At 39.4% G+C, this 15051-nt stretch overlaps 1 protein-coding gene across 1 annotated transcript in view; it reads left to right on the top strand.

The window, feature by feature from the left end:
- Window positions 1–15051, top strand: part of myo10 (myosin X) — a 128653-nt gene that overhangs the window by 46655 nt on the left and 66947 nt on the right. Inside the window, exon 3 of the mRNA XM_038286165.1 lies at window positions 7267–7425. Within this exon, the coding sequence (XP_038142093.1) occupies window positions 7267–7425 (159 nt within the window). The remainder of the gene's footprint in view (window positions 1–7266; window positions 7426–15051) is intronic.

The following is a 15051-nucleotide window of genomic DNA, read 5'->3' as shown; positions in this document are numbered from 1 at the left end:
AGAAATTCTTGGATCATAACCTAATTTTCCATTCTAGGCCTATAGAGGTCCATGTAATTGATTTTTATCAGCAGATAAAACATATTTTGATGAATTATTTTTGATGAATTATTGAGCTTTTCATAAAGGTATATTTCAGTTTAGTTTATTTGTGTTATATTTTCTGAAAGCCTTTGTGACCTAAGGTGTGAAGTATAAAATGTGAAGAGGATGGAAAGACTAGTTCCTAAATAATATCACTTGGCAATAAATTGACATCATATTCTATAAAAAAAAGCATACTATTTAGTCAATTTCTGAATGCAATCAGATAGATTGAAAAATTTAATCAGTCTGCCTGTATGATTTGATCGAATTTCATTAATGTGCATAAAGCAGAATCTAAACAAAAAGATGATCTATATAGTTAGTCTGAAAATTAAAACTGAGGCAATGGGAGCTTTGCAATGCTCAAATTCTCAAAATCCTCATTAACTTCAGTGAGTTTAATAAATGTTCGGTGTACTGCGATGTGTCATTTTGAATTTGCCTGTTTAAGCTCAGATGGACGGACTCCATGTAAACCCTGTTTAAGTCAGTAAGTTGGTTCAATTATTTTACATTCTCCAGTTTTCAGTGGAAGTTGTATGTATTGAAGTTAATTTGATCAAATAAGTTTCCTTTAATTAGAGATAATTTGGATATCTTTTTGTGCTGTGAACTATCACACTGTAAGTAAACTGAATGTAACCCAATCAGTTTGATCTGTTTCTGTTTAAACACAATTTAAGGTTTCAGGTTTTGTGTCAGGTTAACCATTGTGTCGGGATTCACACCAACAAACAGTAATCTTCAGGAGCAGTTTAGGAGGATTTACTCTCCTCATCGCCTCTGTTGCTGACAGCTTTAACAAAGACTTCCTGTGCAGTTGGCCAGCAGCAGCCGGCCGGCCTGCAAATGTGCTCGCTGAAGGATTTAGGCTCATGTTGAGCTGAGGTATTGTCCCGAAGAATTACTGTCCGATTAAGGCATTCTTATCTCAGGGAGTCTGTTAGACCTGCTGGCTGCTGCAGTTAATGATCCCCAAGTTTACACTCTGAAGTCCCAGCAAATGGATAGTTCAGAGCCATCAGTCTCTGTTCAAAACCAGCGCTGCTGTGGCATGCATTTTCATTAATTAAACTCATCCATCCATTTTCTGTCACGCTTGATCCCTTCTGGGTTTGCGAGGAGTCCTATCTCCAGCTGTCTGCGGGCGAGAGGCGGGGTACACTAGGGGTGGGTATTGCCAAAGAAGTCACGATTCGATTCGAATCACGATTCACATGCCACGATGCGATTCTATCACGATGCATCATGATACTTGAATTATTGCGATGCATTGCAATACTTTCACTGAACACTGTTAAAAAAAAAACAGCAATTACCAGTGGCTGACTGGCTGAGTATGATCTGGGTAGTGTCTTCAAATTGATAAATAACTGAAAGCAACTGAATTCATACATAGGTGTATTTATTTACCGGTAAATGACTTTTGGAGGTATTGCCATGAAAACAAATATTACTGTAACTGGACACAAATATTACTATTGCTGGAGTGGACACATTGACAAAAAGTGCTTAGGATTTATAAAACTAAAAATAACAAAATAAGGATTATCATGGCCTCCGTGGTCCTTTAACTCAATGAAATGAAAACATCTTCGGCTCTTGATTTTCTGGATGGCCCCTCTGCATGTGTGTTTTTAGGTTTGTTGTGTTCCCACAGTATTTAATTCTTGTGTAGCAGTGTTTGCAAATTGCGTGCGTCATATCAACTTCATTTTTACCTTTGTTTTTAAAACCAAAATGCTTCCAAACATCGGATTTGAAATGTGATGGAGCCGGACGAAGTTTCTCAATCTCCTCTATGTTTTGTTTTTGAATGACTCAGTGCAGTATCCTGCGGCCGGAAATGCTTGTGACACAGGGCAGCGTGCGTCAACACATCCGCAGCGACATCTACTGGACTGGAAGTTGTATTACACTTGTTTTTGGCTGATGTTCGCCAACCATTCATGCAATTTTATGTATTCATTTTTTTAAAATTAATAATCGATACTTTGCGTCAAGAATCGATGCAGTAGATCACGAAAATTAGAATCACGATGCATCATCATGACGATTATTTTGCACACCCCTAGGGTACACCCTGGACAGGTCGCCAGTCCATCACAGGGCAACACAGAGACAAACAACAAAGCACACACACACTCACACTTAAGGAGAATCTAGAGAAGCTAATCAACCTGACAGTCATGTATTTCTATAACTCTGGGAGGAAGCCGTAGTACCCAGCGAGAAACCACGCATGCTCAGAGAGAACGTGCAAACTCCATGCAGAAAGACCCCAGGCTGGAAATCGAACCCAGAGCATTCTTGCTGCAAGGCAACAGTGCTCCCACTGCGTCACTGAGCAGTCCAAATTAAACCATATGTTCTTTAATTTATGAAGAAATAAGAACCTTTGGGCTCCCAAAACACCTAAACATCAGATGTGTACCAATTATAATACAGAAATTCATTCTGATCAAGTTAGAAGTTTTATGGGCCAGACTTTAGCAAAACCAGAATTAGAGCTTTTTTTCTTACTGGTGCAGGTTTGGAGGTACTCACATGGACATCAAAAGAGGAAACAAGTGAACAACATTTCCATCTGAATCTTAAGTGAAGCAATGATTAAGCTTTTAACCTGATTCTGTTGGGGATTTTTATTGTTTGGTTTTATTTTTAAATATTTTTTATTCAGATTTTTTTCTACCCAAATTGTATTAAAGTATTTTAATAGGACTGTCCTGGTAGATTAAAACCGACATCAATAAAAAAAAGCCGTTGCACTTAAAAACTTGGACATAACTGTAAACAAGTGAGGTTAGACCCTCGCACCATGTCGCCAAAGTCTCAGCCTTTTGTAGCTCTTCTGTCACAGGTGACATGTTTTGGTTGCAGGGTTCTCCTCGTCTTCCTCAGGTTTCACTGTTTTCGACGGTGCAGACAGTCTCCTCCTCCCCGGCTGACTGCAGGACAATGCAGCAGCAGATGAATGGTAATTCAAAGAGCAGCTGCTGCTTTTGATGATCATAGGAAGGGGAGCGAGGCGAAGCTCCAGGCAGTTGAGGGTTACCTGTTGACCTTTCTGACTGAGAGTGAGGGGCAGGAAAAGGGGTTGAAGGGGCTCAGTTTCCCCTCAAATAACTCTGATGAGGAGTTTCATTCCGTCTCTCTGACACGCTGATTATCAGCATGAAATATAAGCTGGTTTTTAAATGTAACTGAAACAATCAGCCACTTTTAGCTTCCCTCATACTAACACAAATGAAAGAGTTTCAGGCAAAGAATCCGCATGAAACTCTCTTACGTTTTTGTTTAGACTAAGAGAAGATTTCAGTGTTTTTAGACCTTTTTTTTTTTTACAATTTTACTTTTTTTTCATTCTTTCAATCCATTTAGTGGCTCAACGCTTCATCACACTTAAATGAGTTGAATCTACATTTATGGGGGATAGAGAACTCTATAAATCTGAGTCATTTTGACACAAATAAAGTGGAGGGACCCTGTTGCATTCAGATAAGAACTATCCAGAGAAATAAAACAGCTAAATGGTTCTTCCATATATCCCCAGCTCCCCATACCTCAGTCATTCATACTGTATATTGTATTATTATAGGTTTACCATGTGTATGCTTGCCGTTATAAAGGCAGCGACTGTGGATCACACCTGCTCACCAACTCGACTCTGTGCCTGCTGCTGCATTCTATTTGCCTGAGGAGTTGGATCTAAAATACAGGCATCCTATCTTGGTTAATGGTGTTTAGTTTGAAAACCAGTAGGATTTACTAACTGGTTTGGCCAGAGACCAGGATAAGACACAATAGAAGCCAAAACATTATGTATTTAAGCAAAGACTGTACCAATTTTTTGATAGAAACACCATTTCTGATAAGCAAGTAAACTGTTTCCTGAAATGCCAAGCAGGTTGCCATATTAAATTTGAAGTGTAGCACAAGGACTTCACACTTTCAAGATTCCTAGTTTTGTTTATGTGCTTGAGAAAGGAGGTGGGGGAAATTCAAGTAAATTAGATGATCCACCTGGAAAAAAAACCTTGTCTTCTGAACCTTTAAAGAAGACGTTTTAATAAATTAAACCAGGTGAAACTCAAACTTTTCCACTTGAGGAGTTCTGGATAGAGCATTTTGACAGACAATCTTGAATGCAAAATATTTATATTTTTTTTACACTCTTGGCATAATTACTTCTCTAATTGGATTGCTCTGTCAGCTACAGGCATGTTTTAGATACTCCAGTTAACTATTAATCATTTACTGAATTAGTTGATGATTATTTCAATAGTCGATTAATCACAATTAATTATTTCAGCTCTAAATGGACAAAAAAGTTTTATTCTGACTGATCCAGGCGATGTCACAGGCCAAACTGCTTTGTATCCCAGAGATTTCCTCCTGTAGCATCTGTTGCTGGGCTTAGTGTCTGGCCCCTGTGGTTTTATATCTGAGGTACGGACCCTCTTCGCCTCTCTAAATAGACAAATGAGCTAAATATAGAAACGTGATTAAGTGAAAATCTGAGGGCAACCTGTGCTTCACTGGAGGCCTGCTGGGGCCGGGCTTTAATACCTGGATGAGGACTGTGTAATGCTTGGGGCCGTTTGTAGGAGTTTTACAGATTCCTTTACATATTGGTCACTGCAAAGTGAAGTTTTAATTTTATAGCTCTGAAGCACTTTACATCTTTGAACTTCAGGACCTGTGACAGTTGCTGTGTGCAAGGACACTAAACAGGTCTAACAAGTCTGTAAAGTTGTTGTAACAGCGTCTCCTTGGAGTGAATGTAAACAGTGTGCTCACTTAAAAGGAGTTCCAACCTGATTAGACCCAGGAAGGCATTATCCATCCTTTCAGTTAGTTTAGTTGTTTTTGTCATGCATTGCTGGTTTTCTGTACGAAGCCGCTGTCAGACATGACGGGATGACGGCTTGTGATCCCCACATTTAGCTTCTGGAGAAATGCTTCAGTGACGGTCTGTTTCTCACTAAAGCGTCACTGCAGGAGGAATGTGAGAAATGAAGGTTGACAGGAAGCTGGAGGGCATTTCTCCTGTTAATGTGCAATGAGGGGAGGGGGTGTGATTGGGGTCAGATGCGATTGACTCCTCAGACAGAGACCGGCTTGTTTTCAGAGGATTCCCTGAGAACTGGTCGACCACAGCTGGTCTTACAGCGACTACAGACTCCCAGTTCACTTTGTGCTGGTTAACTCTACTGCTTTTATTCCAGAAGATGTATGTTGCATTGGATTTATTAGCAATTCGTCTTAAACCAGCCTTTATCACAATAAATCTGACCATCCCCTCAGTGTGTCCAAACCTTCAGTTAGAAATAAAACAAGTCCTGGTTAATTCTTGTTAAAGATGTAAAAATGACAATACTATGGGAAATTTATTGGTTTCAATTTTTTATTTCCAGTTTTATTTTTATTTCCCAGTTTTATCTGGTACAAATCTCCTTAAAAAAATAAGTAACAACATGTATACTTTAATTTGTATTATTTAATTACATTTTGAGTACAGCTGAAGCAATTAATGGGATCAATCGTGATAATCGAATATTGAAATAATCACTTACTGATTTAGTAATTGATTAATCCTTAACTGGAGTATAGAAACTCTAAAACATGGATCCTGATCTTAAAGTGGAGATTTTCAAATTCAATAATTTTTTTAAGTCATCCCTCATGTCTGTTAGACCTTCCTGTTCTCTGCTGAAAGTGTCCTTCTCGTCTCAAAAACAGAGAACGAGATTTCTCTCAAAGTTTGGGGCTTCCAGTCGCCTGATTTCCAGGACTGCTGCAGCTAAAAAAATTATTTGATCAAGTCAACACCTAGTTTCAAACTGAAGAGCTGAAGAAGCCATATCTGTCATAAACCTATATCCATTTTTTGTAATTATTGATTTGAAATACAAGGGAGAAAAGTAAAAGAAAAGTAAAAGTAAATGACTGTCATTATCAGAACCATATAGTTTTGATAATAAAATAACTTATTTCCGTGTGAATTATTTCTTCTGTGTGGACAAATGCTTTCTCTAGACTTGTAAAGGCTTACTTTTTTCTTAACCTAGAATAGGTAGCAGCCTCTTTCTGGCAGCGTTAAACCTTAGGCTCATGCTCCTGACCAGCTCAGGATCAAATTTATCTACGCTGCCCACCAGATGTCACCTCTGTTGAAGGAGACATGAAACAAGAGATGCAAAGAGAATCGCTGTAACCAATGGAAGGAGGACGGTGCTTTAGCTTCTCTTTGTGACTTTCTTTTGTGTTTTTCCTTAGCTGCTGACAACCAGAAAAAAAAACATGCAAACAAAAATGTTTCCAAACACTAAAAACTAATCTGTCTTGGGTTTAAATACATGAAAAGTGGATATTGGCTTTAAGTTCTGATAGCAGATTTATATCACCAGTAATGTTATTTAGGTACACTTCCCAAGCTGTCTGGCCAATGTGGCCTTAAAACTTTAATATTATCTTAATGTTTCTGTTCAGACTGTGTTCTGCATCCCACAGATGACAGGCTATCTAAATGGTTCTGCTAAGGTTATCAGACACAGCGGATACTTTATAGAACCATTAAACAACATTACATTTCCATTGATTGTAGCTGTGTATGTAGGCTGACAACCTGCAAACACATAATGTAAACTCCATCAAGTAATCCTAATCCTGTCCTTTGCATTTAGGGGTCCTCTTAAACACTCTAGGTTATTCTTTGCCTTTGCCATTTAACACCTTTGCATTACCATTTTATGTCCAACTTAATTCCATTTTCTAATTTTAACCAGTAAAAGAGTGGCCTGCTCCCACCAAAGACAAAGAGCCACTCTTGCACACAAGTAGACAACTTTTCCTCTTAACTATTGAAATAGAAATTGTTTTCAAATGCATAGTTTACATTATTTAACTTATCCATTGAGATATGTGTCACTGAATTGTCTAAAATCCATATTTACACTATGGAAGTTCAAGCATAGAAGGTTAAGGTTTGATGAGATCCATTTTTTTAGTGGGGATATTTGAAGGATGCTTTGTTACCAGAATACAGAAAAAATGAGAAATGTTTAAGGTGTTTTCATTTTGACATTTTAGTTAAAAAAAAAACATTTACTAAACCTTAAGTTCCTTTTAGCACTTCTGTCTCTGAATCTCACCTCTGTTCTGTCTGTTCTGGCCCAGGTGTACACTTACAAACAGAATGCCCTCACCAGACAGAAGGTGCAGCCCATGCACCACAGCAGTGTCAGGGGGGTGGAAGACATGGCGACGCTTGAGGACCTTCATGATGGCGCCATCATGCACAACCTCTTCCAGCGTTACCAGCAGAGGCAAATCTATGTAAGTTGACCTGATACCTCTAATGGCTTCTGCTCAAGATCACTGAGACCTTGAATTGTTGGGCTGCAGTTTGGGAACCCAGTGCAACCTTCTCAGGATTTACTCAATACCTATGAGCATATTATAAAAGAAGGTAGCTGTTGCTCCTTATTGGTTCTTGACTGAGTTTATACTAGCTCTTCCATTTTCCTGTTGGGTCTTTGGGCTAATGTTTAAAGGGAAGTTTTAACCCTAAACGTGAAACATGTTGGATTCATATAAGAAAATCAGTTCTTCTTACATGAAATCGCCAACGTAGTTTATCTTCCTCATCAAGTTTACCTGGTGACAGCTCCTTATCAGTCAACCATGCCTTCACTGAACTGCTCTCTGTAGGCATCTCCCATGAAAGCCTACTGGTTACACAACTGATAGCTGGTTACACAACTGATAATCATCTGAACGCAGGCAGAGAAAGTGAAAGCAATGGGCCCGTTACCTGTCTCTAAACTGCAACCCGATGCTGGTATTGTGAAAGACATGATGCCATGTAAGACGTTCTGTAAGAAATATTTGGTATGCAGAGTTTGAATTGATGTTCTCAACAGATAATCAGAAAACATTACTGTCTCCCATTTATTAAAGACAATACATACAGACCGAGCACTCTTTGTTCTCTTCCGGGGATTGTCACATGTAAAATCCCTGGAAGCAATGTTTGAATTAGATGATTTAAGGTGGTGAACTCCAGGAACATGTGTTTAGACAGAGCAAGTACTCAAAAGGGGAGCGTATGTTTGTAATATTGTGATATTTAACTAGGAGGATAAATTGTAAGCTCAAAATATAGAAATGTAAAGTAGTAGATCCAGTAATAATAAAGGACAGAAGAGCATCAAAGTTATTTTTGTTATATAAAACTATAACTTTATCCAAATGGGTTTTAGAAATCAGAAACTCTTTAATTGCAATCTAATTTATCGCCACTTGGGGTCCATAAATCTCCAACTCAGGTTTTCTTTTTTCCTTCTAGAGTCAGTTTAACATTGTCAGTAAATGTGAGTGAAACCAACCTTGTTCCTTTTGTAGATTAAGACAACAAAATGACAACAAAACCTCAATGCTGCAATTGAGGTTTTGTTGTCATTTGACCAATTTTTAGTAGATTATCACAGTGAGTTTTACAACATTCTCCTGTAATTTAACTATAGTCTATCAAAAAAAAAAAGGATAGATACAAAAACATACACAATTTTACACTCATGGATTAATGAACAAACCTGACTAAACGCTTAACACAGCAAAACAAACACAAAGCCATCCTTGTTCTCTGTATTTGGCACGCATCAGGCAGACTAACCTTTGACAAACGCCATGTTGTTGCTTTAATGACGTTTGAATGCTCCCGTATGGTTGAAATTATCCAATCAATTCATCACAGACAACCAATCTCGATCCTGACTGGGAATTTTTTCCCTCTTTTTTTCCCTCTCTTTTGGAAAGCAGCCACTGGAAATAAAAAAAAGGGAAAATTAGAGGGAAAGATTTGGTGAATTGGATGGTGGTAAACCAAAGGGAAGGGCTGCAAACATACACGCACATTACATGTCTGATGGAACTAAATGTGTGTTAGAACTTCTTCATCTTTTATAGCTAAAGTTTGATCAGTTTTATCGTTAATTTTTAAACATTTTTAAATGATTCTCTTTGCTTCTAACTAGTTAAGTTCCATAATAGAAAAGCAAAGTAGTGTTATTAAGTACTTCTTGCAGTTTGTACATCTGTTGAGCAAAATAGGTAATCACTGAGTTAAGCTAATATACGGATCAAACTGTCAAATTTAAGAGATGCAGCATAGAAAGAGATTGTTATTGCAACAAGCTTTACTCTGTCAGCTGCTCATGTCTGATTAACCTTTTTATGCGTTATATTATGCTAAATTTACTTTCTAAACATTTTGTAAGAGTCATATGTGTCCTGAAGCCTGTTTATGAGATTCACAAATGAAAAATCCCTTTTCCCCTCCATCTTAGCTAATGGGAGCTCAAAATGCTCTGTCTAAAAAGCATTCTCCTTATGATGTAATAAGGGGAATCAGGGAAGCAGCGCATTGATTAGGCTACGGCCTTTATCTCGTGTATTATTCTCTGCTCCTAGCCAGTATCTTTATGTACTCTGACTTATTGTCATGGTTACGGGTTGTGAGGGTGCGGCCTTCGGGTGGACGGGGCGTGGAAATCCAGAGGAGGCCTGAATAAGGACATTTTTGAATGAGTTTTCCTGCACAAACAGTAAAAACATGCTCTGGTGCCTCATTGTTAATATTTTTTTATTTTAAAATGTAGTAAAATATGGGACCTTTTTATTTATGCCGGTGAAGATTCTCAGTCATAGTCATTCCAAAAAAGTTAAACAAACCACTGGACTTTGTTTTCCAAGTTTGAAGACGTTTTGCTTCCCATCCAGGAAGCCTGAAGTTGCTACATTATGTTTTTTAAATTATATCAATTATTTTTTGAGAGATGCTACAGAGAAATTACTACATTTAAAAACAAATATGGGTGTTTCTCAGCTTCCTTTGGCTTAAGCTGTACTGGTAAAGATATGATAAGTATTATCTTTGTAGTTGGCGCGAAGCAAAGTAATAACTGATTATTTGCTGAATTAAACCAAAGCTTTAGGGCTGCATTGTTGCTTTACTTTTCAAGTCATGTAGCAATGAAATGCAAATTAACAGGGACATTATCATTAAATGTAAACATTTAATGGAGTACTGTATAGTTTCAAAATAATTTAAAAAGTGTAGGGAAACTGAACTATGAAGGTATCTGTCTGTGTTCAGTCTGGTTTACGGATTAAGTCATTGGTTTTATATGTATCACATAAAAAAGATGCAAATACATCACTTGATTACAGACCGTCTGCACTGATAAAAGTCCAGTAAAGGGTAACTCCCCAACTTTTACTACAGACAGGTAGGTGCCTCCATTGAACAACTATTACATGTTATCTACAGAGGCTTATCTGAGTTTCTGTAAGCTTCCGTATACAGTCTCGTAATCCTACTACTACTCTTATTTTTTTTCTAGAGCACTTTAACACAAACACAGCTGCAACAAAAAATGACCACAGAAATCACTAAGAAAAAACACCATCACCTCTATTCTTATCATTCAAATGTAAGACATTTAAGGCTGATCTAGTTTTGATGTCCTCCAGCCTGTCCTAGCTAAGGTGTGTAGTACTAACAACCCTAAAAACTTTTTTGTATTATGCATCTCGAAGTGCTCATGTTACCGCTGCAGTTACCATTTAACAGCAAAAGGTATTTTGGACATTACATTGCATTATCTTGGTGTTTATTGGTATGTCACTATAAATAAGACTATAACTGAAGAGCTAAAGTTTTTTTTTTTTTCTCAAAGTATCAGACTTTGGTTCACTATTTTCCTCAGGCTGTGGTTATTCCTGTTATTTTTGCACCATTTTCTGTCACATTTTTCCTTTCTTTCAACTTTCAATTACTATTCCTGGATGTAACTCTCTGTGAACCCCCAGCCTCATAAGCAGTGACCTGTTATGTCTTACTATTATTACATCATATGATGGTAATTGATACATAGTATAATATTTCTGCATTAAGATGCTTATCTATTTGCGTTTTGTAATTTTCTAACTTAATAAGAGCTATAAATATCAAAAAACAGATAATGATAAAATTAATATGATAATAATAACAATAATGATAATGATGAATTTATTTCAATCTGAAAAACTCACACAGAGAGAAAAGATAATTAGAAGAATTTATTGATAGAAAGTATAGTCTTTGGCGCTCAGACCTCGGCAGGAACATTCATGCTGAATTATGCTTTAACATGCATGAGTAGATAAATGAGAATAGGGATGTTCCCCCGGCCTGAAACTGGTGGTGGTTTAATCGGAGCTGGTTGACAAGGTGATCTGCTGAGCAGAATGTGGGACTAGAAGACTGAGGGAGCTGACGCCAGGCTTCACTCGGAGACTCGGGAACTGTCCATGATGAGCAAGCATGAAGCGACAGTGGAGAGGAAAAACTCCCCCTTGGGAAGAAACCTCTGGCAGAACCGGGCTCAACATGGTGGTCTTCTGCCGGACCAATGCGGTGAGACAGGGGATGGTGACGACTGGGATTAATACTCTCTAATGAGGTTGAGGTGAAGTCGAGTCATGGAGGACGATTCGGCTGCGATGGCGGAGAAGGGGATGAAGGTGGGTGAATTGTCGTCTGAATCGAAGTCCGACATTGCGATTGCAGGATAGCGGCTGGGATGAAGATTTGGAGCGTTTATAAAGTGAGAGCAGGACGCTGATTGGGCTTGTGGTGGAGTAGTTCGAAGCTGAATGGCTCGCTTCGGAGACGGATTAGCTTCTGATTGGATGGAGGTAAGTCACAGTTTCTTCAATTGAACTTCCGCTAGAGCTTCATTTCAATCTGAAAAACTCACACAGAGAGAAAAGATAATTAGAAGAATTTATTGATAGAAAGTATAGTCTTTGGCGCTCAGACCTCGGCAGGAACATTCATGCTGAATTATGCTTTAACATGCATGAGTAGATAAATGAGAATAGGGATGTTCCCCCAAAAAAAAAGCCGAGGTAGAGGCCGGAAAGTCCGTATGCTCGTGAGGCATACGCTAAGGACAGAATAAAAGTGTGCGTAGTGAAATGCTGAGAAGATTTGAGAACAACTTACCGAGCCAGGTTGTTGAAGAGAATGGTGACCAAGGTTGACGCTGAAAACTTACTACTGAAGATGATGATGATGATGACGAAGAATACATACCCACGATGACGATGATGAAACCATGGTGATGACGATGAATACTTACCCACGATCATGATGATGAAACCATGATGATGACGATGACGAACCTCCATGATGCTGATGCTGATGCCGATTTCCCCATGATGATGATGCTGATGATGATGATGCCGATTCCCCCATGATGATGATGCTGATGATGCTGATTCCCCCGTGATGATGATGCTGATGATGATGATGCTGCTGATGACCCCCGATGATAATGATGATGATGATGGTCCCATGGTGATGATGCTGGTGATCCCATGATGATGGTGATGAACCCATGATGATGATGATGATGATCCCGTGATGATGATGATGATGATGATCCCGTGATGATGATGATGATGATGATCCCGTGATGATGATGATGATGATGATCCCGTGATGATGATGATGATGATCTCGTGATGATGATGATGATGATCCCGTGATGATGACGATGATGATCACGTGATGATGACGATGATGATCCCGTGATGACGACGATGATCCCGTGACGATGATGATCCCGTGATGACGATGATGATCCCGTGATGACGATGATGATCCCGTGATGACGATGATGATCCCGTGATGATGAAGATGATGATGATGATTCCCCCATGATGATGATGCTGATGCTGATGATGCTGCTGATGATGACGATCCCCCGATGATGATGACGATGAACCCATGATGATGGTGCTGAAGGTCCCATGGTGATGATGCTGGTGATCCCATGATGATGGTGATGATGATGACGATGATGATCCCATGATGATGATGAACCCCATGACGATGGTGACGATGGTGATGATGACGGCGACGATGATGACGACGACGGTGATGATGACGACGGCGACGAATCTTGCGGATGAGTCTGATAATGGATCTTGCGGATGAGTCTGATAATGGATCTTGCGGATGAGTCTGATAATGAATCTTGCGGATGAGTCTGATAATGAATCTGGCGGATGAGCTGAATGATCTTGCGGATGACATAAAACATATATCTTGCGGATGATGACATGTATGAACAAAAGACATGACGAAATACAGACGCATGACGAGACGCAGACATGGTGCATATTGGTGCATTAGGAAATGCATCAAAATGGCGTAAAAAGCATGACGAGACGTAGACCAGACACGACGAGACACACAAGGGAAGGCATGTTGCTGCCTGGCATAAGGTGAGATGATGATGAATCTTGCGGATGAGTTTGATAATGATCTTGCGGATGATTCTTGCGGATGACATAGAACATATATCTTGCGGATGATTCTTGCGGATGACATAGAACATATATCTTGCGGATGATTCTTGCGGATGACATAGAACATATATCTTGCGGATGATTCTTGCGGATGACATAAAACATATATCTTGCGGATGATGACATATATGAACAAAAGACATGACGAAATACAGACGCGTGACGAGACGCAGACATGGTGCATATTGGTGCATTAGGGAATGCATCAAAATGGCGTAAAGAGCATGACGAGACGTAGACCAGACACGACGAGACACACAAGGGAAGGCATGATGCTGCCTGACATAAAGGTGAGATTGCACGTATAAGCCAGAATTAAGACAGCATAAGTATAGCAGGGAGACAGCATGAAGGCTGCACAAAGCAAGAATGTTGATAACTGATGAGTAGGAGGAGGAGAAGACGAGCTAGAGGATGGGCATGGTTAGGTCAGGTAATGATGAGAAAGAGTTCGAACCACCACCAGTATTTGTGTTAGAGTTACCTAGAGGCAGAGAGAGTGCTGCGCTGCGAGAATTGATGAGATCTGGGCGGAAGATGAGGTATAGGCTAAGACCATCGGCCCAGTACTGAGGGAGCCTCAGAAACCCCGTGAGTAGCTGACTACGTAGCTGCTCCAATCGGAACGGATGCCCAGGATACACCCTGAGGGAAGCCGCATGAATCTGAAGTATCCTGAGGTGATGAAGAACCATCGAGTGACGTGGGGTAACCCTCGGGTGTAATGAAGAGCTAGAAAGCCTGAACATGATGCGCTAGATGATGAAATGTTAGAACTGCTGCCGGATGATGCTCTGGTGAGGGCATAAGAAACGGGAGAAGCGACCTAATAAAGTTTTACTACTGCAAATATCGTGGTGGGCGGATATGCGATCTTCCCAACGGCCCCTCGACGGCTGGCTATGGAACGGGGTAGCCTCCAGGGCAGATGATGGGTGTAGAATAAAGGCCGTGGACCACGAACACCTAACCTGAAGACCCCCCAAAACCTAAGGATGAACCAGCACCCGTAAATGGAGCATGCAGGAGATTGATAATATCGTCTTATATTTGTTATTATTTATTATTTTTTTAATATTTTTAATTATCTAATTATTTTATTTATTATTTTATTATTTTTTTTATTATTTTTATATTATTATGATTATTATTATTATTATTATTATAATTATTATTATAATTATTAGACGACAGAAGATGGGGAGACAAGGCGATAATCAGAAAATGATAAGGGGTAGTAAGATGACGGGCTGATCAATGATTAAGCTGAGACGTCACCTGCTGATGCGACTTCAGGGGAGGGAGGAAAAGAGAGACTAAATTAACAAGTTTCCCTAGAATAATTAGAGCTAGGCTAGTGAAATATAGCATGCATGGGAATAAAGTGTATGCCTAAATAAGGGGCAGACAAGCATGAAGCGAATCTAATGATAGAAGATATGGAAGAAAACATGGTTGGATACATCTTACCTAGGGCTGGCCCGCGGGCGATCCTTAATGTGAATGAGGGGGGGGGGGGGAGGTCCGTCTCAGCAGGCAGCG

Source organism: Cyprinodon tularosa, unplaced genomic scaffold, assembly GCF_016077235.1.
Source record: "Cyprinodon tularosa strain WSP-4 unplaced genomic scaffold, ASM1607723v1 ctg221, whole genome shotgun sequence".
Classification (NCBI taxonomy): Eukaryota; Metazoa; Chordata; class Actinopteri; order Cyprinodontiformes; family Cyprinodontidae; genus Cyprinodon; species Cyprinodon tularosa.
This window is presented reverse-complemented; position numbering and strand designations above follow the sequence as displayed.